The sequence below is a fragment of the Orcinus orca genome, chromosome 9 (genome assembly GCF_937001465.1).
Source record: "Orcinus orca chromosome 9, mOrcOrc1.1, whole genome shotgun sequence".
Lineage (NCBI taxonomy): Eukaryota > Metazoa > Chordata > Mammalia > Artiodactyla > Delphinidae > Orcinus > Orcinus orca.
In genome coordinates this window covers 18,269,517-18,295,038 of record NC_064567.1, presented here as the reverse complement: position 1 = coordinate 18,295,038, position 25,522 = coordinate 18,269,517, and the positions used below count along the sequence as shown (strand labels likewise).

Genomic DNA, 25,522 nt, shown 5'->3' with positions numbered 1-25,522 from the left:
GAGTCCTGAGGCTGGGATGCAACCTGCCCAGGATGGTGGTGGGGGGATGGGGGTGGGGTTAGTTCCCCAAAGGGAAGGGGGAAAGGGGCTCTCCACTGGGAATGCAGCATCTCTACCTATGGAGACCCTCTGGCGTCTATCTGCTCCAGCCTTATGCTGCAAATACTCCTCTATCTTGTCTTCAAAATGCAGCCCCAGTCCTTTGTGACAGCTCTGATCCCTCTCCTCTTCCTTCACCCCAGGCAAGGGACAGTTCTTAGATATAATCGGAGGTCTTCTAGAAAGCAGGGAGGAGGGCTAGCAAAGGGCCCTTTATCTTGTTTGTGCTCCTGGCTGACTTCTCAATGGTCTTGTTTTGAGAGAATTTTTAAGCAGGGCTCTAGAAAGCAGGCATCTGATTTAAAATCTCTTACTAGTGATTACCCTAAGGTTTTTCCAAAGTGCACTTAAGCCAACTCTTGACTACCTGGAGAGATCGTTTGGGAACTAGACCACAGAGGACTTGCCACAGCTGTTAATGATAGTCTGCTCTTGGTGATTTAGAGGGTCACTGAAGAGGTTTGCAGTTTGACTTGGGATAAGGTGGGACCTGCCTATCCAGCAGTGGGGACTGGACCACAGTGACCAGTAGGTTCCAGGAAGCGAGGGGCCCAGGCAGCGAGCAGCGGTGAGTGCCTGGTGCTCTGTGCCCCCCACCTGGCTCTACTCCAGCTGATCAGGGGCTGGGCTGCTCTCCTGCATCCCTGGGTGAGACCCAGCAACCAATGTTGCCCAACTAAACGCTATCCATCCGACACATGGATAACCTGCAAAGCAGTTGTCACCTAACCACAGGGGCTATAATCATCCAACAAACAAAGCCAGGAGCAAAGCAACCTATCTTTGTAAAACTTGAAGTCAACACTTGTCTATCCGACCCCCTTTCCTGGCCTTTGTTAATTTAATTCTGGATAAGGAAACAGTATTAATTTTTTTAAAAGCAACAGCATTTGTAAAAGTAATACAAGGCCTTTACTTTTGTAACCCTATTTAAAGTATTCATCCATCTCTGTCACTTGAAGATACAGCGAGAAGGTGGCCGTCTACCAGCCAGAAAGAGGGCCCTCGGCAGAACCCGACCATGCTGGCACCCTGATCTTGGACTACAGGCCTCCAGAGCCTTGAGAAATACATTTCTGTTGTTTAAACCACCCAGTCTCTAGTATTGGGTTGGCCAGAAAGTTCATTCCGGTTTTTCCGTAAAACCCAAACGAACTTTTTGGCCAACCCAATAGTTTGTTATAGTGGCCCAAGCTAATACCAATTATTGATGCTTTTCTTCCCTCTGGTCCAGACAATGAGCTTCATGAAAGCAGTTTCTTGTGAGTGGTGCTGCTTAGTAACCATAGGACTTTGGCCTGCACAGGTAGGAGGCACAACCAAGTAATTTGTGAAACAACAAATGGACTTGTGTTCTGGCTCGGCCGTAGGGCTGAGGCTCTCAGCCTTGGCTACACATTAGAGTCACCCAGGGATCCTGCAAACTCTTGATGTCCTGGGTACACCTGGACAAATGAGATCAGTTTCCAGGGATGAGGGCCAGACACGCTAGCATTCAAAACCTCCCAGGTGTCTCTGATGCGCAGCCAGGATGAGACCCAGACCCCTAAAGCTAAATGGGTGAAGTACCGAGGTGATGGGTCCCCACCTAAAAGTAAAGACACCAAGTCCTCCCTCCTGTTGCAGAGCTGAGTGGCCTGCTGTATGGGTATCAACAGGAGGAAGGTTGAGGGGCAGGGAAGGCAGTACATCGTCTCAACAAACCAAAACAAAATAAACAGCGTCAAACTCATAAGAGCACATTTTATTTGAGGCAAAGAAAAGTCTAGCTGAAAGGATTACAGTTCCAAGCAATCAAAATGCAATTGTTAGAGGCACCATTTTGATTTTGTAAATTCAATTTAGAAAAGGGTATTGGGTTGTGCTTTCCCCAGATGGACAAGAAGGGCAAAGAAAACTGAAGAGACTTCTAATCTACTGATTCTGCTCTTCGGACCCAACACCAAGCTGGCTGAGCCCTCGTTGGTTCATCTGTAAGTCGCTGACCCAGCGCTGAGGGACACAGGCCAAACTATACTACACACAATAAAAGTGAGGCGGGGAAAAGCAGGTCACCTGGGGAAGGGCAGGCACCCACAGCTTCAAAACTCCTCGTGAAAGGGATAATCCTTGTGGGCGGCACAGCTATCAGGAAAAAACAGAAACACATTACCTTTTGACGAAGAGACTTTGACCACAACAAACTTCAAAAAGTCAGAAATGGTGTCTCATTTAGGTAGAAAGAGAGGCCTCAGAGGGCACGAGCCTCTTCTGAGACTGCAGATCCTGGGTCTGCCCTTGGGGTCGTGGCCCACCTTCCAGTCCTCTGCCAGGGGGCTCTCATCCATCAGCACCTGTGTGATGGACACCACCCTCCCTGTGTGCCCAGCACTGTGCCTAGGGTGTGCAGGGCGGCAAGACACAATTCCTGCCGCCTGGTAACTCAGTCTAGTTGCAGGACCAGAGAGCACCTATTGCCTTAAACAGTAAGAGGGTGATAATAACATAAGAGATGTTAACAAGTCTGCACACATGACACAGCAAGTGCTCCGAACACACGGAACAAGAAGCCACTGTCACCTCCAAAACCTCCTGGTACCAGTGGGAGCTGAAGTGAGGCCAGGAGAGTAGTTCAGGATTTGCTACAGGAAACAGAGGGAGAGGGGACAGGCTGGACGTTGAGCTGGGGGTGGACTGATGCAGGCGTACGTGTTGGCCAAGGTTCACAGTCCCATCTGCAGGGCCGATAGCCTGTGTTGGGAATGTAATGGCAATAGCGTTGGGAAGTCTGGCTGGGCAGAGTGTGAAAGGCCCAGGGTGAACCCTGCTTGGGCCATACAACTCCTACTCAAATATTTAGGCAATTCAAAAGTTCCCCATGGATTTTTTTGTTTTGTTTTGGCATCCTATCAAACCTGAGAAATATAACACTGCCATTAGCCACAGGGGCTCAGTATAGCGATAGATGCCAAACTGTGGCAATGTGGATGCACGTATGTATGTGTACATATGGTTAGAAAACGCTTCCCAGGTGACCCGGGGATGTTGCAGCCAGCCGCTCCCTCCCCGCTCCAATCCTAACCCATTAACATCAGTGGCCACAGGATAATCTGACAGCTGTTTCTAGAATAGCACTAGACAGTAGAAGGAGTCTATACGTAAAGGGGCCGAACAGAAAACCCCTGTGGTTTGTCTGCCCTTCAATATGCCGCATCAGCAGCGGGAAGGGAAAAGGAAACTGAACGAACGATCAGTGATTCTCAAAGCAGAACAGATGTAACTTGGCGACTGATTCACTTCTCTCTTCTCTCTCCCTTGCCCGCCAGATCGAAAATGATTTTCATGTCTAAAGGGTAAGCACCATTAACGCAAACAGGATCATCAGAAAGGGCCAGTGGTAAACTCTGCCTCTGGCCTATTCCGAATCCGAGGCCAAGCGTGGCAGCAACACACTCACAGGCGTGTGCTTGAACGAAGCTCAGGAGAGAGTTATCGGCCAAGATGCAAACCTGGCGAACACCTGCCAGGGCGGTGGGAAGCCACCAGCGGTGCAAACCCAGAACTGGAGAGAGAGCAGAGGCTGGAAGGAGAGAGCTAGCACCCGAGCCGGCCTTAGGGAATGCTCAGATTTTGCTTAGAAGAGTAACTACTTGAGAAGAAGAGAAGAAACAGAGAAGTCGGACGATAAAAATCACGAGAGAGGAGGTTCTTAGTCTCCACTGTGAAGTGGGGAGATTCTTCTTGAAAGCAGAAAATGAGTTTTAAACTTTATGGAGTTAATGCAGTGGTGCAAAAACGAAAAGAGAGAAAACAACCTTCCTTGTCATCTCCCTCAGATTCCACACTACAAGTCAGAGGGAATACAAGGAACCAGCACATATATAGCTGGAGGGGCCGAGTGATTCTCTCGGTCACATGGTTTAATCGCTGTCGGAGCTGAGCCCCAAGCACCATGGTCTTCCAACTAGAACCCTTTCATTAGTCATTAGAGACGAAGAGTCACATGCAAATTTTTCCAAGAAGGCGGGGCACGCGCCACCTGGGATCATCTGGTTTCAGATGTGCCACTAAAATTTGAAAATTAAAAGTCAATATATGTGGTTACTGCAGGTTAGGCCAACAGTGCATGGGAGCGGGAGAAGACATCTAGGGCAGAGCTCCCTGCATTTCCCGGGGGGCTGAGTGCGGCTCGGCTGACACACTATAAATGTTTCCTGCTGTACACGGAGGAGAAGGCAAGTTAACAGGCAAAGTAACATGCACAAGTCAGAGCCGCTGCAATAGCAGGACTTGGACAGTAAGGCCTCCAGGAGTTATTCTTTCATCTGCAGCACCTGATACCCTCCTGGGGCTCTCCCGGGACTCACCTCACCAAGGCACAGACCCTCCAGTTCCTGTTGTAGCTCAGTAAGGTGGTCATATCCGCACTGCTGAGTTCAAAGTCAAAGACCTAAAAAGAAAAAAAAAACAAAAAACCAACCTTCCAATAAGCTCTGTAAACAGCTATCAAATAGGGAAACATACAAGCAGCTCCAGGAAGGATCACTGGTGAGATGTTGCCTGGAGTGAGGAGGGGCAGGAAGGTAAACTAAACTCAGAGAAAGTTTCTCACATGACTATTCAGAGAACGCACATGTTTTGTCTGGGTACTATGTGAACAATGAGAACAGACCTTCCCTTCCAGAACCTCCGAACAAAATGATACTTTTTCTTCCATTTATTTCTTCCATTCATTTCAAAACCTCTGCCGACCGCTTCCACTGTGATAAGCACCAGGGGGAATACAGTGATGGGTAAGAAGTGTCTTTGCCTCAGTTTACAATGAAGCAAAGGACGAGGTAATTCAACAGCTATGCTACAGGGAATAATTAGCTGCGCACTGCAGGAAAGAGGCTCCACAAAGCACGCAGGGAATCCAGAGGAATCAGGAAGGAATTCCAGCTGGGAAGCTGAAGGATGTGGTCAAAGGAGATGCCATTTGAGACGGGCCTAAGAAGCCAGATAAGGTCTTGACAGACAGAGAAGACGAGAAAGGCGTATCAGGTGGAGAACTTTGCCTACCCCAGGACCAGAGGAGGGCCCTCAGCTTGGATGATCGCGGAATGTGCAGAAAGAAAGCCTGCTGCATACTCTGTGATCACAACCGTGCAAAAATGTGCAGACTACACAGTAAGATGCAAAATAATTACGTTAGTACTAGAGATTAGTCATTTTATAATGTTTCTTTTCTAACACCTTGAAAAAATAAAATATGAAACAAAAAATGCATCTCTAGCAGGATATGCGTTTCTTGTGGTCACTGTTTTACCATTTATCTCCTCCACCCTCCCCAGGCCCCAGGGACCAGCAGCGCGTGTTACAGCCACAGCCTGGCCAGTGGAACAGGCAAAAATCAGCTGCTTGCTATGGAAACAAGAGCTGCTGGGAACCAGGGCTCAGGTGAAGACAGAGGGGGTCCGGGCAGAGCTGCTCTGCTCAGTGACAGCAGAGGCTCACAGGCGCAGGGACCCTCCTGGAGAGCTCTTCTCCCAGCCCAGCCCCCAACACTGGTATGAGAGGCAGGCAGGCAGGAGGTGCCAGGAGGTCTGCTCTGCTCTGGCAGGTGCTCGGAGAGGACACCTCACTGGTGCCCTGGAAGGTCTCTGCAGGCCTCGGACTTACCAGCACAGCAGTGTTTGCTGAGTGCTGATGCAGGTACCAGGCATTGCGTGAAGCCCTTCGGTGCATCTTTTTTAATCCTCATGACAACTCTTGAAATGGGTACTATTTTACAGATGGGGAAACTGAGGCACAGTAACTAACGGAGCCCTGAGGCAAACCCAGGCAGCATCACTCAAGAGCAACATTTCTTGGCAAATGATGAGTTCCCCGAGGAGCCTCAGCACAGGTGTGTGCATGCAGAGCGGGGCCCGAGGCCCAGGGCCTGCCGGGTGTAGCACCGCCTCCCAGAGGAGCCACTGTCCCTAGTCCGCGGTGGGCTCCCTGCCACTCCAAGAGGAGACGGGGTGGGGTGGGCACACACATGACAATCCAGAGGCCCTGAGAAGAGCTGGCCCCTCCTCCACCGAGAAGACCCTGGGCCGACCAGCCAGGACCTTACCTGGAAGTTCTCAGCAATGCGTTCAGGCGTCACAGACTTGGGGATCACGATCAAGTTCCTCTGCATGGGAAACCGGATCAGAACCTGTGAACAGAGGTGCCGAGTGTGTCCGTATACCAGGAGCTCTGCACTTTCATCTCACCTAATCTTACACACCCATCACCTGGAGAAAGAAACCCCAGAACTTCACAGCGAGGAAACCGAGGCTCAGAGGTGATGGGGTCATGCCCAGCAAGGGGGAGGGGAGACACTCAGGATCTGACCCCCAAGCCCCGCTCTCAGCCTCCTTGCCACGTGCTTCCGCATCTCCCGGGTACATTACTCCCTGTCTGGGAACTCGCTCTACCACTTGGGAGCGCTCAGCTGATCACGAGTGTCCTTCTATGAGTATAGAGACGGGTGTTCCCAAACAGTGCTGAGGCTGACCCTCGTGCCAGCCCTCGGAGGTAGAAGGGCAGGTCCGATTATCCCCAGACCACACGCAGTCTTCTAAGTCCCTTTCCACCGCACACTCCAGGACCCGAGCCACACGTCCAGGGAGCGCTCGACAGGGCTCGGTCACTCTCCCCCCACCCGCCCCCCGGCTAATGGGAACCACCACCACGAATGCAGGAAGTTCTGGGAACAGTCATGAGCGCCTGGAAATGGCTGTACCTGGGCTGTGGTTTTATTGTGTTTGTCTGCAATCGCTTTGATCCTGGGATCCTCCAGTAGGGAGGGGTCCTCGGGCTTGGCCCTGGAGACAGAAACACGGTCTGCGTGAGCAACCATCATCGCCACCACTCCAGGCAGCCGTCAACCCTAACCCTAACCCTCATCGACCTTGGAGGGCAGCCTGCCTGTCTTCTGATTCAGAGCTCAGTTCCAAACTCCCAACCCGCTGGAAAAAGAGTAGGCCTCTCGCTACTGGAAACACCAACCAGGAACCCCAACAGGAGGCTCCTGGGGAGGTCTGCCCATCGGCCCCAGAAGCATCTTCCTTGATGCTGGATTTTTCTCTGCAGCCATTTCTAATCGTCACTAGCTGACAAGAGAACACAATCCCGTGGAAACTCACCAGGGCCTGTCGGGAGAGCCAAGGGGACTGTAGGCAGTCACTACGATGCCTTTGGACTGGCAGTACTGGATTAACTTCTCCTGAGTGAGGTACGGGTGGCACTCGACCTGCAGAGGCAAACAGGAGGGCTGATGGTGCCACTGTGGGCACGGGCCATGGCACACACAGGAAGTCTCCCCATGCTAAGCCCTTCCCTCCCCAGACATAAAGTTATATGTAACCAATGTCCCAACTCCTAGGTAAGCTGTTAACAACTGTCTCTGTTTCCCAGCAACTGTCCTTGACATTAACGAGAATAATCTTGTTACTGTCGCCATGGGCCCTGAGGGTTTTTCTGGCTTTGGCTGTTTATCAACTGTGACAGGTCTGAGGATCTCAATGTCTGCACACAGCTCATCTCAGGACCCTGAGTCTTCACAAGGCAGGCTCAAACCCGTTCCCTCCTGCAAGTTTCACTCCCAGATGTGTCACTATCTTTCTGAGCCATAAATCAGGACTCTGCCGGCGTCCAGGGACCTGCCTCCCGGCTGCGCCCCAGGTGACACAGACAGAAAGTAACTGCTAGGATCACACAGTAACAAACAGGCACAGTGGCTTCCCTGCCGGACGTTACCTGGTTCACCGCCGGCTTATATTTTAAGCCAGGTTTGTTTAAGATCTTCTCCACCTGGAGATGGTTGAAGTTGGAGACGCCAATAGCTTTCACCAGCCCTTCGTCCACCAGCTCTTCCATGGCCTAGAGACCAAAGAGGGTCTGCCTGCTGCTGACATGTGCCCCAAAGGACAAGGGTCAGAAGCACCTCTCGCACCAGACACCTTACCAGGTCCTGCCCTATTCGGTGATAGCAAATGAGATCTTTGGGAAGACAAGAGGCACCAAGACAAAAGCCAGGTTGGCTTTAATGAGACAGGAAGAGCAAAAAACAGAGAGTAACAATTACAGCGAAAGAAATGGCAGAGCTGGGTATTCACACCTGGCCCCTCGCAAGGAGACTGGGGAGCTGGCAAGGAAGGGGAGGCCAAGCCAGGGGCTGCCTTACCGTCCAGGTGTCCACAAAATCGCTGTCACTGGGAACCACGTTGCCGTCCCCATCCAATGGGAAAAAGTCCTTTCCAGGCTGTGGTAACAATCAAAGACAATCAGTGACAGCCCTGCGTAGATCTGCTGGGGGAGCTGCATCTTTGAAAGCAAAGTTCTGATACAATTATTCTAAGCTACAATAGCTGGCTACGGTTTTAGAGGATAATCAAGAGCAAATCCGTGTCAGTGTGAAGAAGAAACGGCAGACGACTCCTGGGCTGGTGCTGGCCATCAGGTGGAGATGGACAATTCTCGGTCAGTGAGATGAACCCCGCCGTGGATGGCAGTGTGTGCATGGGCAGGGAGGACTCAGGGCCAGGATTCACAGGGCCCATGTCCTGGCTGGATCCAAACCTACAAAACCACCACCTCACCGAGCCTTGCCAGCTTACTGTGAAAAACAAAGGTTGAAAGTAAGGCCCCGATATACCACAGGGCAATAATATAAGAGTTACAGGGTAAAAACCTGCATGCCTTCAAGCTGGTTGACAAAGTAGAAAACTGAGCCCCGTGGCTAGAAAGGAGGCAAAGGACATAATAGCTCTAGAGCTTTCTGTGAAGAGGCAGGCTGCCAAGGTTTACCCAGCTCCCGCAGGATGGGGTGTGTGTGGAATGTAGAAACACGCACAAACATGTACAGGGTATGAATGGGTATGTGTGTAGGTGCCTGAGGCAGGGGGGAGGGGCGGTCACTGATGACATCTTATGGCCATGGGCAGGAGTGTCACCTGAGCCATGTTCACTGTCACAAAGTTTCAAGTTATACAATCACCAAATGACAAAGAGCAGCATTCTTCAAACTCTGAAACGTGCATGCAAGTCACCTGAGGTTCAGATTCAAAGGGCCTGGGTGGGGCCTGAGACTGAGTTCTAATGAGCTCCCAGGTGATGCCATTGCTGCTGGTCCAGGCACCATACCTTGAGCAGAGCAGCAAGGACACACACAGACTGTGTACCTGCTCACGACCTGCTAACAGGAGAGGGTGATGCCACAGGCTACACCTGAGCCCCGGGTACGTACCTTGAAGCCAGTGGGCCAGTGGATAAGGTAGAGGTCCAGGTAGTCCAGCTTCAGGTCGCTGAGTGTCTTCTGGCAGGCGCCTTTCACCAGGTCCTTCTCATGGAACGTGCACCACAGCTGAAGCCAGCGAGAGAACAAGTCTTACCCTGCGTGCCGGAAGCGCTTTCCCGGCCGGGAGCCAGACAGCTCGGGGACAGAGAACTTGCTTTCCTCTCCCCACAACCCACCCACTTCACTGTGACGCTGTAAACAGTGGGGAGGGAGATTCCATTTCACACGTGGATCCTAACTCTTCCAAAGGAAGGGAGGGTGATCAGATCAAGGAAACCTTTCACAAGGACCAGACTGAAGGCACTAAGTAGAATGGACAGGTCAGCAAGCCAGCCCCAGGCTCCAGACATGAGCTCTCTGGCCTACTCTCCCACAGGCTGGTCTTCGTGGGGCCAGCCTCACCCTCCCACCCGGTGTCCTTTGGGCACCACCAGCCTCTGGGTGAAAGACAGTGGCCAGCGGTGGAGATCAGTCTGCAGGTGGGAACCAAGTACTGTCCTCAAAGGTAACTCCCTGGAACGGGGGCGCCAACCCACAGCTTTGGCCGCATCAGCAAGGGGCTCCAATCAATGGGTCCGGGCGGAATGACCATCCAACAGACAGGCGGCCACAGATGGGCGAGCCCTAGAGCCCCCACCTCCCCTGGAAGAACTGCCTGCCAGGTGATAACCGCAGCTGTATTAGGAGGCCCCAGAGCGTGGTCGTGGCCCCTAAGCTAATGCTGCCCCTGGATGAATGCGGACAAGAACCCTCCCTCAGGCTCCCCTGCAGAGCGGGGTACCTTGCTGACGATGAAGAGGTCCTCACGCTTCACCACCTTCTCCTGGAGCTTCTCCTGGATGGCCAACCCCACCTCGTTCTCGTTCTGGTACACGTGGGCACAGTCAATGTGACGGTATCCAAGGTCAATCGCTACCTTCACAGCCTCCGTCACTTTGCCCGGAGGGGACTGAAAGAAACAGGAAATGGAAGACATGGGGATAAAATCAAAAATGAAACAAAACACACAGTGTGCACACAACCCAGAAGCAAGGGCAGCAGGAACCCACGGCTCCTCAGGGGCTCCTGCTTCTTTTAAGGCTAGCAAAGGCAGGGCACGGTAAGTGTCTGAACATCCCGAGGTGAGATGCAATGTTGCTTCATTTTAGGAAAATCTGACCACCACTTACTAGGAGCACAGATCACCTTAATTAGATGGGCCAAAGCCTCTCCCTTCCTTGTTTCTTCAGAACCCATTGACGGTATAAAAAATCCCCCACTCTCTGGATCTATTAGGTTCCCAAGACAATAAGGGATACCGTTTCCTTCAAACAGCTCAAAATATTTCAAGAGCGCTGTAAATATTCACTCCAATTCCCGTTTGGTTCCCGAGTTCCGTGAGTGAATGCCTATGATTTATTTTCTCCTTCCACTCGTGGATTCTGGTATTGGCCATCACTTGTTTTTAAGCAGTTTTGAGTGTATCAAAGTCAGGAACATTACTGGTGCAGATTCAAAGGCCTGTGCTCCAATCTCACTGTGTAAGAATCTGCTTTAAGAGGTGGAGGTGGGAGTGGGCCCTCAGAGGTATTAGCAGACAGAAATGAGTTGACAGGAGGGGGAAATGGGAGCTGTGGAAGACCACCATATGGCTTGTGGTCAGAGTGGCAAAAAGACTGAATGCCGCGCCTGCCCTGACCATCTGCGTGTCTGAGTGAGCGGGACAGGCGTGGGGAGCGCCCCCAGCACCCAGTCTGGCCGCACAGACATCTCCGCGATGCTCCTCTCAGACCAGAAAGGTGGAAAGCAAACGCGTGTGCATCAGACTGTTGCATGCACACAGCGCATTCCTCTGGAGAGCTGGGGTAGAAAAGAATGACCAGGAAAACTCCCCAGGGCCATGAGCAGCTGCAGACATCTGCTGTTTTGACATCGGCTGTTGTGAACAGGCCAGGGCAGAGGAGCGGGGGACCCTCGCCCAGCTCTCTGGCCACCACGGAGGGAGTAGGGGGTGTGGATAGGCGATGCTGACCTCAGGTATGAGATCAGAAAACATCTTCAGACAATCTGGCAACCTCCTAGTTCCCTGGAGGACCCAAGAAGCTACACCTGCAGCCTTCCCCCCACCCTTCTCGGTTAAAGGAACAGAGCAGGGAAACCTTGGCATAACCAGAACGGAGTAAGTACCACGGCCTCCTTGTGGCGTCCTGGGCACAGCTGCTGATGAGAGCAGAGCAGAGCACACCCCTCCCCAGGAAAGAGAGCAGGTAAGGAGACCCAGCCGGGGAACTGGCTGCCAGCGCGCGTCAACCCTCTTCAGGCTTGATGACGCCCTGACTGGATTTCTCTGTGGGCCTGTACTGTGCCAGTCCAGCACCTCACTGCCCCCAACCATGGGCAGAGGGGCAGTAACCTTTCCCAGGCCCAGCCCAGCCACACGCTGCATCTGCCACAGCGACTGGCGCAGGGCCAGAGACATGACCCCAGCCAGGCCCATGAGAATCAATCTTTGGACTTCAGCTGATGCTACCAAGACAAGATTTTCTTCTGCTGGGGTCCCGGTGCTGGAAGCATGTGAGCCAGGAGCTGCTAGAGGAAAGTGGGGTTGAGGGACAGATGAGGGTTGGTGAGAGACGGCTCCTGGGCACGTCTTTTATAGCCTTGAATCTGGTACACCTGACATCATTTTGTAAGTCAATGAATCCCCACCCGGACACATTTTTTTTCCTGCTGAAGATTAAATTGGTTATTCAGTGCCTTGGAACCGGAAGACTGCAGAGTGGGATAATCAAGGCTGCTGAACAATTGACAAAAAAACTTAAAAACACGTACTTGTGATGTTTTTATAGAGAAGCCAAGGACAGAAATGACCTTCAAAAGGTCACGAAGAAGCTACAGCTCCCTGACCCTTCCCTGGACAGAGGGCTGATAAGCGAGAGAAGCACGTGCCGGGAAGCTAAGCCCAAACTGCTTTCAAAGGGGAAAGCAAAGCAGAAGCGAGGACTGTCACGCATTTTACAAATTAAATTTGTACAAGCTGTGGCAATTCATAAAAAGACTCTTGCGAACGGGTGCTACATGCCGGCCTCCCCTTTTCAGAGACGCCTTTGCAGCAGTGGGGACTAAGGCTGCCTGCGGCCGCCGGCTCTATGTACAGCCAGAAACCAATGGCTCTCACCTGGGCTGGGCAGGCCAGGCCCGCCTCTGGGACAGGCATGCCGGTTGCGAGAAGGCTTGTGCCAGGGCAGATATGTAACAAAATGGAACGTGCCCCGTGCGGTGTTTAGCCCACAATGGCTCAAACTGAAAATAACAACAGCTGCCATATGTGATGGGTCAATTTTCACTAGTTTTAAACGTATTATTGAATTGAACCTTCACCACGACCCTGGTAGATACTGTTATCTCTGTGGATAAGGGAACTAAGGTGCAGAGAGGTTACGAAACTGGCCATGATGGTGCAGTAAGATGTCAGGATTCAAACCCTGGCATGAGGACCTGAGAGCCAGCCTCTGCTGAGAGGTCTGTGTACTCTGGGTGGACCCCAAGAGGCTGTGAGGCACTGGTCAGGGAGAGGACAAGTCTCCTGGGCTTGGAAAATCATCCTCTGAGATGAAAATATACCAGAATCCACAAACTATGTTCAATACTATCTCAATCAAGAGCCCTTCCCACAGAGACTAAACTAACTTCCCTCATCACTTTAAGATATGTAAAAAATGACTCAATAAACTTGGGAATGCTAACATACAATTACACCATCTCCCCATCCCATGTCCACATTGAAAACTGCCCATGGAAGGCAGCGGTCCAGACTGAGGCTTTGAAAAGAAAACAAATCGTAAAGATCTGTTTCCGTACATCTAATAGGAAATCTGCAGAAAACCAGTAGAGGAAACACCCAAGTTATAAATAACCAGATTATACAAATCCTTTAAATTTATTTTAAAGTAATAATAATACAAATCCTACAGACAAAATCATGTTTGAAATTCATTTCTGCCACTAATCTGCCCTGTGACTTGGCCACAGGACCTATTCCCATTCCCCTCAGACCTTACAGCTCCAGAGCTCTAGCTTGGGTAGCAACTTGATGATGTTCTGGGCTGACGGCAGCAAGTGACAGTGGTGACAAGTCTCTGCCCCTGAGGCCCCCATCAGCTTCACAAACTGAGCCTATTTTCTTTTCATATAACACTCCCAGGAAAACCACTGTCAGTCTCTCTCTCTCTCTCTCTCTCACCCTTTAAAAACCTCATCATCTTCTACTTTGCTTGTAGCCCATGCACGTTACTTTAAGATAATATCCCTCCCTCTATTCCCTCTGCAAGTCAAAAACAAAAAACAACAAAAACACCACAGATCCAAAGAAGAAAGGTTATAAAACAATGTCATTGGTAAAAACAAAGTATCTCAGAGATTGAATCCTCTGCAGTTTTAACATGGGGATTTCTGGGAGGAAAGGACTGTGTCCTTTCAGACATTTTTTTTTTTTTTGAAATTTTCTCTAGTTAGCAGGTATCGCTTTTGTAATGAAGGAGGTGGGTAGGGAACAAAGGAAACTTCACTTTGGGGAAGAAAAACCATCCTGGGTAAGAAGTATGAGAACAGTGTGCCAATGGTAACCCTGGAGCAAGAAACAGGTAACCATAACTTTTTTATTTGTTTTTTTAATTTTTGGCTGCATTGGGTCTTTGTTGCGGTGCACGGGCTTCTCATTGCGGTGGCTTCTCTTGTTGCAGAGCACAGGCTCTAGGCACATGGGCTCAGTAGTTGTGGCTCGCAGGCTCTAGAGAGCAGGCTCAGTAGTTGTGGCACACAGGCTTAGTTGCTCCGTGGCATGTAGGATCTTCCCGGACCAGGGCTCGAATCCGTGTCTCCTGCATTGGCAGGCGGATTCTTAAGCACTGAGCCACCAGGGAAGTCCCCAACTATAACTTTTGATGTGAACTTAGATTAATAAAGAAATAGGGCATCAACCTCTAAGGCCTTATAAACTAACATATTCCGGAAAAGCTGTCACTGAAAAACACTGTTTAACCTCTTCTGATTAAACCAGCTTTTCTTCAGAGAAACTCAACCTGCATTTAAGAGAAACTAAGCTTATTTCTTATTATTGGTTTTGTTTAAATACTAGTGATGTCACAATATAATTTTGTTTTTCATTGTGAATATAAAGCATTTTAACTAGATGCATGTTAAACAGACATCTGTGACCTAATTTCTCAAAATGTATTCCAGGTTCCAATTAATTTACTTAGAATCTTCTGGAAGAGGAGTTGGCAAACTTTTTCTGAAAGTGGCCAGACAGAAAATATTTTAGGCCTTGTGGGCCAAATGGTCTGTCATAACCGCTCAACTCTGCTGCTGGAGCAGCACAAAAGGGGTCATAAAAGACATGTAAAGGAATGAGATGTGTTCTGATAAAACTTTATTTACAAAAACAGGCTGTGGCCTGCGGTTTACCAACCCCTGAGCTGCTGGAAGAGCATACAAAGAAATGGGGATTAGGCAACAGACCCAACCTTGATTTGTCCTAACTCCTATTCACAAATAACATTCTGGCTTCCAATTCAGCCCCTCCGTAATAAAAAGGTATTCTGATATTGAACGCAGATATTCTGGGGACGAAAAGGGTATCAGCCCCTGCTCTAATTTAATCAGTTGACAATACAGTCCCGATCAACTGAGGGTAAACCTGAGCGAGCTGGACCTGCTCGCCTCTCGCCTGCCCTGTGCTTACACACAACGCTCCCACTCCGCACAGCTGGGAGACCTGGATCTGGCAGCTTTGTATCAACAAGGCTTAAAATCTGCCGCACTCGTAGGACTCCAACAACATAAGCATCTGGCAGAACCCTGAGAATGGCAACAATGTGCAATTTTTCACGGCAACAGAGACGCTTTTCATTGTTTGGTGCAGAGAAGCCAACCTCATTGGCTTATCGTGTTCAACTATGTCCAAATTTATTTTACAGTTTAATAATGTAAACCACAATTTCCAATGATAAAGAGCATTCTGCTGAAGAATCTCTTTCATTGCCTTATCACAGGACAACAGTCAATTCTGGCTATGGTTTTTACACCAAAGCTCATAACTCGGTTTGGCAACAAACACAGACCAACTTATGAAACCAAGATTAACTTCCTCCCGCTCAACATGAATCAATCTGTCCTGAATTCCGAGACATCACTGTCTCCACCTGGTTGAGATGGGGATGGACCAGGAATGGCCCTGGGCAGGCAGGTCTTATTTAAGTATCTTTGCCCTTGAAGAGCTCCAGGTGTAGGCCTGCAGGGAGATGAGGCCTGTGAACAGGAAAACAAGCTACTGTTTTAGCTCCAGTGCCAGCACCTCTGCCCTCTCCCCTCTTCCCCAGGCCGGGATCTCAGGCCATCATGAGCTTGCCTTGAGTTCTTTCTCAGCATTTTCTCCTATTCTTAAAGGAAGTGATATCACCCTCAAAGAGGCAAAAACTGGTTTATCAGCGGCAAAAAAAAATCTTAGCTTATAAAACGGTTTGTGGCCCGTCAAAGAGCCAATGGACACAGACAGATGTACAGTCTATCTGTGATGTTGAACTTTACGGCAGGGGGGGGCGGCTAGAAATTAGGGAAAAATGTCTCAAAGGCTCCTGGGTGCGGGCAGATACAGAGATAATGGAAAAGAGATGGAGAAACTCTACCTCCATTCCTAGGTTTTGAGTATGTGGGTGAGTTACAACGGCCATTTACCATCAACTTTTCAGCTAGGGCCAAACATTTATCAGCAACAGGACACTGGTCAGCATCAGAAGTAATCTCTGTTTTAGTCGCTTCCTGGCAATACAATGCTCATGGCTTATTTACCGTCCATTGGGGACGTCAAGCTTGCCAAGGGAAACTGCCTCTAAGCCACATGGGCTCTGAGGCAGAGATGCTCTCCCATCGGCCTGAAACCTTCACCTCCAAAGAGAGAACGGAGAGTGTGAGGACCTTCAAAGGAACAGTGATTGGAGACTCCCAGAACCCCGCCAGGAGTCTGAAGGATACAACACAGCCACCGTCACATGGAAGATCCACAGGAACGAGGTGCTGCACCCACTCCCAGAGCCTCCCCCAGTTCTCACAAAGATAAGCAAACGGTATTTAGGTAACCCCATCTTTGTCCAGCATCTGTGAAGGAATATATACACACACACACAGGGGAAGGGTATTAAAACACTATTCATATACCTTTTTTATTTGAAAAAAAAAAAAGGAAATCTACTCCAAGCCCATACTTATACCATTTCACTGTCACCTCCCCTACCACGCCTCTACACAATTCTGTACAACATCTCCTCACCGCCCCCAAAATCTAGTTTATCTTACTTCTTCGTATTAATTCAACACATATCTTTAGGGCACCTACAATTTACCAGGCACCTTGAGCAGTGCTGTAAATAGCTGTGACCAAGGTAGACGCTACCCTTGCCCTCAATGAACTTAGTCTGCTGGAATGAATGATCTAAATGTACAGACTTACAGAGCTATCTTAACTAAATATACAGCTTTGGGGTTGGTGGGGGGAGTGTTAAGTGCTCAAGCAAATGATTTAAAACCCGCTTTTATCAACTTTTACTCCTTATTTACCCCAGCCTCGTGATTTTGAAATGATGAACCTAAGGTCAGGACCATAATTTCTGAAACCGCGAGCTTAGAATAAAAATATTGGAATGCATCCCACCCAGTAAGGTTTAAGTATTGTTTTGTGGAACTTTTGTTCCAGTTACATGTGATGGTGGTTCACCATCGTAAAAACTGTAATGTTCCATTGCCAACAAAGTGTCTGTTCACATCCATTCCAAGAGAATAACCTGTGACAGATGTAATTTAACTTGGTACAATGGTCATAATTCAATTACACCCTTAGAGCCACCATTGGGCTTTTGGAAGGAAACACAAGTCGCATATACTCTGATCACTTTGGCCAAGAAACACTTTCTGTGTGAGACAACTCTACGACCCTGTATTCACCCTCATATTTACAAATTTTCAACTGCAGGTTTTCGGGTTGAGGTAAACACCATCCGCTGCTCTATTTCAAACCATTCCACGGCGCCCTCAATCCATGCAGTGTTTTCTTTTCCTTGTCTGTGTGTAAATAACCAATGCCCAATCCTATATTCAAAATTCCAAGGAAAACCCTGGTCACAGCTGTGCAATCTAATATACAATACCCGAAGCTAACGTATAAGCGGCTTAAAATTATTGGGTTTCCCTCGGCGCCCATAATACCACCCCTCTGCGCTAATTTTCAGATACTCAGGTTACCCTTTTTACTCCTAACCGTTTCTTGGGGACTCTGTGCACAGATTTCAGTGGTACCGAGGTCTCCGAAGAGTTTTACTACTGAGAGCAGCTCGCTGTTTTGCACGGGCGGGAACCTCCCGGCCCAGATTCTCCGCCCAGCACACTACACCCCGAGAGGCACGCCCGGCTCCGGGGGGCTCAGTGGCTCGCGTCTGGGGACGTGTAAATAGACGGGTCCTGGGCAAACTCGTGCCGCCTAACTGAATCACCTGCAGTCTCCGAGCTTACCTTGGGACGCTTATTCCTGAGGGAGCAAAACCGGATACGATTAAGGACAAACTATTTCGAAGAAAGACAAAGGAGCGGGTGTAAGAGGTGCCGTTAAGCGAGGGACGCCGGAGCCCAAGGCTCTTTCCCCTCCATCTCTCAGGCCCCGCCCCCGACCTCCATCCTCGGGGCCACAGCGGCGGGGACACGGGAAGCCCCCTTCGTTCAGCGCCCCGTTAGTGACTTTCCAGCTGGGGTAGGATTCAAAGTGCGGCCCGCGGGTCCCAAGCACCAGGGGTTACAGGGTCGGCCGCCCATGAGGCGTTCTCAAGCCCCCCACGCAAGGCCCCTGGGCCGAAACCGCTGGCCAGCGCCCTGCCCGCCTCGGCTTCCAGGTTCCCGCGCTGCAGGCCCGACCCCGCCGGGGGCCCGGCCAGCCCGAGCGTGGCTCCTCCCAGGCGGGGCTTCCGCGGCGGGGTCGCTCAGGGTCACTGTAGGTCTCTTCCCGCCCCAGGCCGCGCCGAGCCTGAAGCGAGCCCCGGACTGCGCTCCTCAGGGCACCTACCTTCCAGGTGCCCAGCCCCAAGATGGGCATCTTTGCGCCGGTGTAGAGCACGAGGTGGTTGGCCATGACTGCTGAGCTCCGCTGACTCCGACCAGAGGACCACGCAGCGCAGGTTGTAGCGCGGTCCTTTATATAGCCGGTGAGGCCAGCAGAAGCGGCGGGTACGATAGGCGCCCGGCTACGCAAAGGCAGCTTCTGATTGGCCCGGCCGCCAATCAGGACGCAGCGCCTCTGTTAGCCCGGGGTGGGGTGGCTCTGCCGGGAAGCTCCTCCTGCTAGGTCCTAGCGGGACCGGATTCTTTTCTAGCCGTTGGTTCGCCCACGCCCCGCGCGGCGCAGCTGGCTCAGCCAACTGCTGTGGAGCGTGGAAACGCGAATGTTTTAGCAAAAGTAACAGACTTCTCGTAAATAAGTAGCCTGGGAAGGGTTTTTTTTTCATTTTTTAAAAGAGCGCATATGGGTACATTTGTCTATTGTTCAAGACCAGTATCCTGCTCTTTGGGAATGTGACCAAAGCCGGGTCTTTAATGTGTAGGAACACACAGACTGCTGCTGTGGTTTAGCACACTTTGCTCTTAGAAAGGTGCACGCCAGAGAAGTGGCTTGCAATCTTGCTACAAAACATCACCTGGAGATTAGGGTTTGTCCAGCCTGTATGTAGCCTCCTAGGGCTAATTTCACACTCCACCCTAGATGTGAGCTGTGTCTGTACACACTGAGTGTGGTTCAGCAAGCCTTCCTCCAAAAGCCAGCATCTCTCGAGGTTAGAAATCCCTGATGAGCTTAATCCAGAACACAGAGAGGACATTCAGTCTTTGGTAAGTATGACTCCATCAAAGCAGCACATTTCATACAGGGTAACTTAGCGAAGCTCTCTAGATGAATAAGGCAGAAACCCACAAAAGATAAGTTAACTTTAATATTGTGGCTCCAAAATATTCCGAATTAGGAGGTGCTAGATAATAAATTAATCGGCCTTAATTGGCAGGTAGGAAAACACATTAGTTTCCAAGATAACCATAGGAAAGTTGCTGGAAGACCTTTGTAGACAATTTTGGATTCTTTCCAACAACCCTTCTCCATGATGCTGCACCCTACCTCAATTTTGATCTTTCTGCTCCATCTCCCTTTAATATTTCCCCTAATTATGCAAGATTGGGAACTACCTCTGCCCGGTGAATGACTCAGGAACCAGACCTCTCTAAACTCCATTCTGGTGATTTTCCGTTTAGTGACTTCTAAAGAGCGCCTCCCTAGGAAAAATTTATACAAAACAGACTAGCCCAGAGAGTTTTTCCTTTTGACTATTACAAAAACTGTTGTTAGTAGGCAAATTCTGATACTATTTGTCCCCCCGTAAGAGAATTTTAATTTGAGCCTACCGCTGGGAATTTGGTTTGTGCTGGAACAGCAGTAGCCTACCACGCTGCATTCATAAGATCTTTGTCGGCATAGAGGTTGCTGTCCAAAGTCACCCTGAGTGACCAGGTTGCTATACACAGAGGGGTTATCTGTTAGGGACGTATATTCATTATGAATGGCTTTGTTGTTCTTTCTTTGATGATTGAGTTTACAAGTTGACTGCATGAAAGCATAACTGGCTAAAAATGGAGTATTCTGACTGGGCTATCAAATGTAAAAAGTCAGACCTGTGGGTCTTCTGTAGCAACAATAGTACTGTATTTGGAACATACTGTTTTGATAGGCCCTGTTGCCTCTGTAATCTTTGTAAAATGACATTGTACACATATCAAAGTTATTCTTTAGAAATCCATCAATGGAATTCTTCTGAGAAACATTCTAGTAATTCCTATTAAGAGCAATATGAATCTTAATGTACTCGAAACCAATAATCCCATCATGAGAACCAGTAATCTCATCCTGAGGAAATAATTTGAAACGAAAACACACATACATGCGCGTGCGCGCGCACACACACACACACACACACATACCATACTATAGGTATAGGGCTGGGACTGGGGTGAGGCAAGTGAGGTACTTAGGTGAAAAATTGCAGGCCTGAACGTGGACACCTCCTTAAGCTTTCTACCCTTGGCACTTCACTTGCCTCACCCTAGTCTAGCCACACACACACACACACACACACACACACACACACACACACACACACCTGTATGGATGAAAAACAGTTCTATACACATAATGTAAAACTGTAAATGTCCAATAATAGCAAGAGATGAAGTGTAGCCATTAAAAATGAAGACAATTTAGATATAGAGAAAAGTGTATATGAAATAACACTAAGGTGAAAGTAGAAAACAAAATCATAAATAGGACATGATTACAAACATGAAAAAAACAACGTGTAACATAGGGATAAAGTTAGGAATAAGCCAAATGTAAGGGAGGATACTCTTTGTCAGATTATTTCATTAATAAACATTTTTTGCAATTAAAAGACAATTTCCTATTAAGTACAGGATAAAACTTAAACTTTTTTTTTTTTTTTTTTTGCGGTACGCGGGCCTCTCACTGTTGTGGCCTCTCTCGTTGCGGAGCACAGGCTCCGGACGCGCAGGCCCAGCGGCCATGGCTCACGGGCCCAGCCACTCCACGGCATGTGGGATTTTCCCGGACTGGGGCACGAACCCGTGTCCCCTGCATTGGCAGGCGGACTTGCAACCACTGTGCCACCAGGGAAGCCCTAAAACATAAACTCTTTAGCTTGGCATTCAAAGTCCTGTGAAATCTAGTATAATTCTGTAAATATATGAGAAACTACCAAATTGTACACTTTAATAGGGTGCATATGATGGCGTGTGAATTATATCTGCATAAAGCTGTTATCAACAGACATACAAAGGTTACATGCTACCTGTCCACACAGGCTGCTGGAGGTGAAAGGAGCTAGTAGGCTCTATTCGCAGTCCCTCAAGGACCCAGGCTAGAGGTTCCACCACATTGTTTCACTGCTGCCCCAACCCAAGTCTTCAGGGTTTGCCTCAGGAGAGCCAAAGAGCACCAGGAAGTCACAAATGAGTAATGAATTGCTCAGGCCTGCAAGTGGCACACATCACTTCCATCTACAATCTACTGGCCAGACCTACTTGCGAGGTTCTGCCTATCTTCAGTGAGATGGGCAAGTGTCATCTTCCTGTGTGCCAGAAAGCAGAGGAGAAGAGAATACAGTAGAATAAAGTAAGCAGCAAAGTCTCTTCCACAAGGACAAATTGAGCCCGTATTATGTTTCAGATACTGCTTTAGACACTTTACATACATTACATGAAGGTGCTGTTGCTGATAGTAATAATATAATAGCTAATTTCTATTGAGTTTACTATGTGCCTGGCACTATTCTACAAGCATCGTGTGCATTAAATCATTTAATCTTCATAACCACTCTTTGCAGTGAGTACTATTATTCATCCATTTTACACATGAGGAAACTGAGGCACAGAGAAGGGAAAGAAATTGCTAAGGTCTCATAGCAAGTAAGTGGCATGGTCAAGATTTAAACCCAAGAACTTTGACTATATGGCACCTGAACTCTTATCCACTACACCGGTGGCTTTCAAATTATTTTACCACGACTCACAGTAGGAAATACGTTTTTTTCAACTGAAAAAAAAATGCACAACCTAAAAGTTGAGAATTATGTTTTATTCAGCAGACTTGCTGAGGGAGACAGCCTCTCAGAGAGCTCTGAGGACTGCTCCAAAGAGGTGAGGGAGGAGCCAGGATATGTAGGAGTTTTTGCAACAAAGACCCGGTAGTTGGAACATCAAAAGATTATGGTTAATTAAAGAAAACCGGATATCTCAAGTTAAGGAATTTAGCAATTTTCTATGTATGGGAAGATGCAAGAGTCTGGGCTCATTGAAGTTATTCCTTTGATATGCACCTTAGCTATCTAGGGACAGTATCCTGTTTTTTTTCCATCCTGAATCCCCTCAGGGTGCACCGTTGGGGGTGGCTGCCAGCGGCTGATGGCTTGATGGCCACAAATTCTTTTTTTACCGATATGGCAGGTGACATTCTTCGTTCACATATGTGACACAGTGCACATATGTATATGTATCACAGACACCAAAGACCCACAAAACAATTTTCATCCTTATTATCTGTGGCATACTCTGATATTGCATATTCTGTTTTGTTTTATTTTTCTAGTATTGATTGCAACCATGATTCACTCCTGATTCCATGATAAATGATTTCGTGGTCCACTACTGAGTCATGGTCTCCAGTTTGGAACTCTGCCCTCCATCCATACCGTGGCCTCACCACTACTCCTCATTTCAGGTAGCAGCAAAACTGTGATAACCACACACCAGGCACCTGACAACAGCAGCCCCAGGAGAAATCCACAGGGTGAGCATTCCTGTCATGCCAACAAAGGCGTCTTTCTCCCCGCCTCTGCCCACTCCATCCTTTGGTACCCTTGGCTGAGCAATCATCAGTTTGGAATGAGAACGCCTGAGATTGGTCCTCTGGAAGTGGGAAGCAGGGAGAGACGAGAAAGAGCATGGAGGTCACAGGAAAAGGACAGAGGCTTCAGCTCCTGTCATGGAGTGGGCTGGACATAAGAAGCTCAAGGAACTGGTCTGTCGGGGAGCTGTGTCAGTATTTATTTTTGTTTGCAAGATGAGGTTTAGATGGCAAACATCGTTGGGAGAACTGTCAATATTAACCTTCCTCATAGACTCATAGATACAGCAGAAGAGCAAAAAAAAAGAGAGAGAGAAGCAAACATTGTGTCACCTTTAGCACAACTGTTCAATAAATTCCTGTGAATAATAATATCCATGGGTGCCTTCCATGTATCAGGCACTTCAAATTCACTGTCTGATTTGACCCTTACAACCTCCTGGTCAAGACAACTGACTATTCCTTTCCCATTTGGGGCATTGAAGAAACTGAGGTTTGGTAATATTAATTGGCCCAATACCAACAAGTTAGTTAAGTGGCCTTCTTTTAAAATTTTGATATTTTGTTCATCATGGATTTTTTGGCATTAATTTCAATTTTTAAAATATTGCATTAAAATATAACCTATCTCGATTCCTGAGATTTTTGGCGCCCTCCTCCCCTTAAATTCCGCATAGAGGCAAAGGCCTCCCTCACCTCACATTGCCTAAGAGCATCAAAATAAAAAGGAACCAACCCCCAGGGGTGGAGTTATTCGCAAAGAGCATTCATTATCCACACCACGAGCACTGGTGCCGGCCACACTCTTACAGCGCATGCGCATGCGTGAGAGCACGTGTGCGCATCTGTGGGCTTCAGCACAATTTCCCGCCCCTGCAGCAGTGACTCCACCCTTTTTCTCCCAGTCAAAAAAGCCTAAGAGAAAGCAGATGACTGAGGGAGGCATTGTATTAAATGCCAAAGGCATTAATGAATTCTTTATCCCGAGGTGGGGTGGCCCTGTGGCTGAGAACCTCTGCGGCCTGTGGCTCCTGCTTTCCGAGGGAGGGGACTTAGTACACTAGTGGCAAGAGGAGAGACTTACCCATCCGTCACTGCGAGGGGAATGGGCCGCGTAGCGAGCGTTGCCAAATCTGGCTGCCTGTGCACCAATGCCGAATAGCAATACGGAGACAGAGAATTGGAAGATAAGAAATAGAGAGGCGCTTTATTTTCTTTGCCAGGCCAAGGGAAGACACAGTACGCTAATGCCTCAAGAACTGTGCCTCCCTCCTTGGGGAATCGGAGAAGATTTTATGCGTGGGGCTCGCAGTCTGCAGTCTGGGGGTATGTGATAAGGATCAAAGTAGTGAAGGGCTTGCGTTTCTTTTCTTCTGCAAATTCATGGCCAAAGCTGGCATCAGGTGGCTCAGCAACCGGGTCTGGTGTCCCTGAAGTTACTGGCCCGTGACCTTCTTTCTGAAATGAAGAGTGCTGCAAGGGAGTGTAGGGGGAGAAGAAATGTCAGGTGCAAATGGTAATTTGTATGGAGTCAGAGAGTAGTCAGCTTCGTGAAGGACAAGTCTAGCTACAAGTGTTTGTTAGTAGTAACAGCTAAAGAATAACCAAGATTGCTTAACTCTTTCAGGCCTGTTTATGTTGTTTCCCCAGACTGTTCACTGTTTCCTTATTTTCCTTGTTGATCAGAAAAGTCTCATTTCTATTTTTGCTGCAACAGTAGTGCAGATAAATAAGTCTCCTGCGCTCCAATTTAGGAATAGGTGACTGGTGAGATTGAGGGGTCTCCTCATTTGTCTGGGGTCCTGGTTTTGGAGGGGTGGAGTGGGGTGGGTGCAGGTCAGTGAACCTACAGAATTGCTAACCCAGGTTCTGGTATTTGTAGGCAGCTTGGACTTGAGCATGGACTTGGATGACATGATCGATAACTTCCTGGCTGCCAGCCCCCGTTTCATCCTCAGTGGCCAGCACCATACCCGTCCTGAGAAAATCTACTATAAGAAAAGATCTCTGTGCGTAGGTAAAGCACATGTAGTATTAGCAAGTTTGGTACCTTTATGGAAGAAGTGTATTCAGTCAACAAACTCATTCACTTATCCAATAAATATTTACTGAATGTTTAATGCCAACAGTTACTGTTTTAGGTCCTGGGATTACAGAGATAAACAGGACAGTCTCTGATCACATGCAGCTTCCTTTCTAGCCAGGGAGAGATAAATAGTAAACATACCTAAAAACAAGCTAATGTAATATCTGGCCAGATAATGTTAAGCCACATGATGAAGACAAAGGAGGTGATCAGGATAGAGATGAGGGCAGGGTTGGCAGCGTCGGAAGGAGGATGGAGAGGGAGGTGATGCATGTGCATACCTAGAGAGACACATTCCAGCAGGTGAGAAGAGGCCTCCGTGGACCTTGAGGGTGGTTGAGTTGTTTTGTGTGTACATGGGGTGGGGGGAGGGGCGTGGTGGAGAAGCAAGGAAGGATGGTGACTCTTCTTGCTTGCTTGTCCTCTGGCACAAGACGCCCCAAATGCCTAAGCAACAATCCGAGCTTATCATTTAATGGCACTCTTGCTGTTTCCCAAGAAAAGCATCTTCATTATGATAGTTTCAAGATGCAGTAATTTGTGCTTTCCTTTCCTTGGATGGAATGTCCCA

At 48.7% G+C, this 25,522-nt stretch overlaps 1 protein-coding gene and 1 long non-coding RNA gene across 2 annotated transcripts; one reads left to right on the top strand and one right to left on the bottom strand.

Moving 5' to 3' along the window:
- Positions 1–1,822: 1,822 nt before the first annotated feature.
- AKR1B1 (aldo-keto reductase family 1 member B) lies at positions 1,823–18,633 on the bottom strand. The gene is made up of 10 exons (XM_004272176.3): positions 18,474–18,633; positions 10,170–10,337; positions 9,338–9,454; positions 8,276–8,353; positions 7,849–7,971; positions 7,236–7,342; positions 6,833–6,914; positions 6,179–6,262; positions 4,446–4,528; positions 1,823–2,223 (listed from the first exon to the last, which is right to left on the bottom strand). Exons 1-10 carry the CDS (start codon positions 18,537–18,539, stop codon positions 2,181–2,183), a joined length of 951 nt encoding a protein of 316 aa, XP_004272224.1. The 5' UTR covers positions 18,540–18,633; the 3' UTR covers positions 1,823–2,180.
- A 99-nt stretch (positions 18,634–18,732) lies between these two features.
- Positions 18,733–24,968, top strand: LOC125965440 (uncharacterized). Its single transcript, XR_007479320.1, has 3 exons — positions 18,733–19,291; positions 22,608–22,808; positions 24,748–24,968. It is a non-coding gene; the product is annotated as an uncharacterized LOC125965440 (long non-coding RNA).
- Positions 24,969–25,522: the final 554 nt, after the last annotated feature.

Excerpts from the sequence above, each read along its gene's own strand:
- AKR1B1 (XM_004272176.3), bottom strand. The coding sequence starts at position 18,539 with ATGGCCAACCACCTCGTGCTCTACACCGGCGCAAAGATGCCCATCTTG. Across the intron at positions 8,354-9,337 it reads ACTGGCCCACTGGCTTCAAG|CCTGGAAAGGACTTTTTCCC; the intron begins GTACGTACCCGG and ends TTGTTACCACAG. Across the intron at positions 7,972-8,275 it reads ATTTTGTGGACACCTGGACG|GCCATGGAAGAGCTGGTGGA; the intron begins GTAAGGCAGCCC and ends TTTGGTCTCTAG.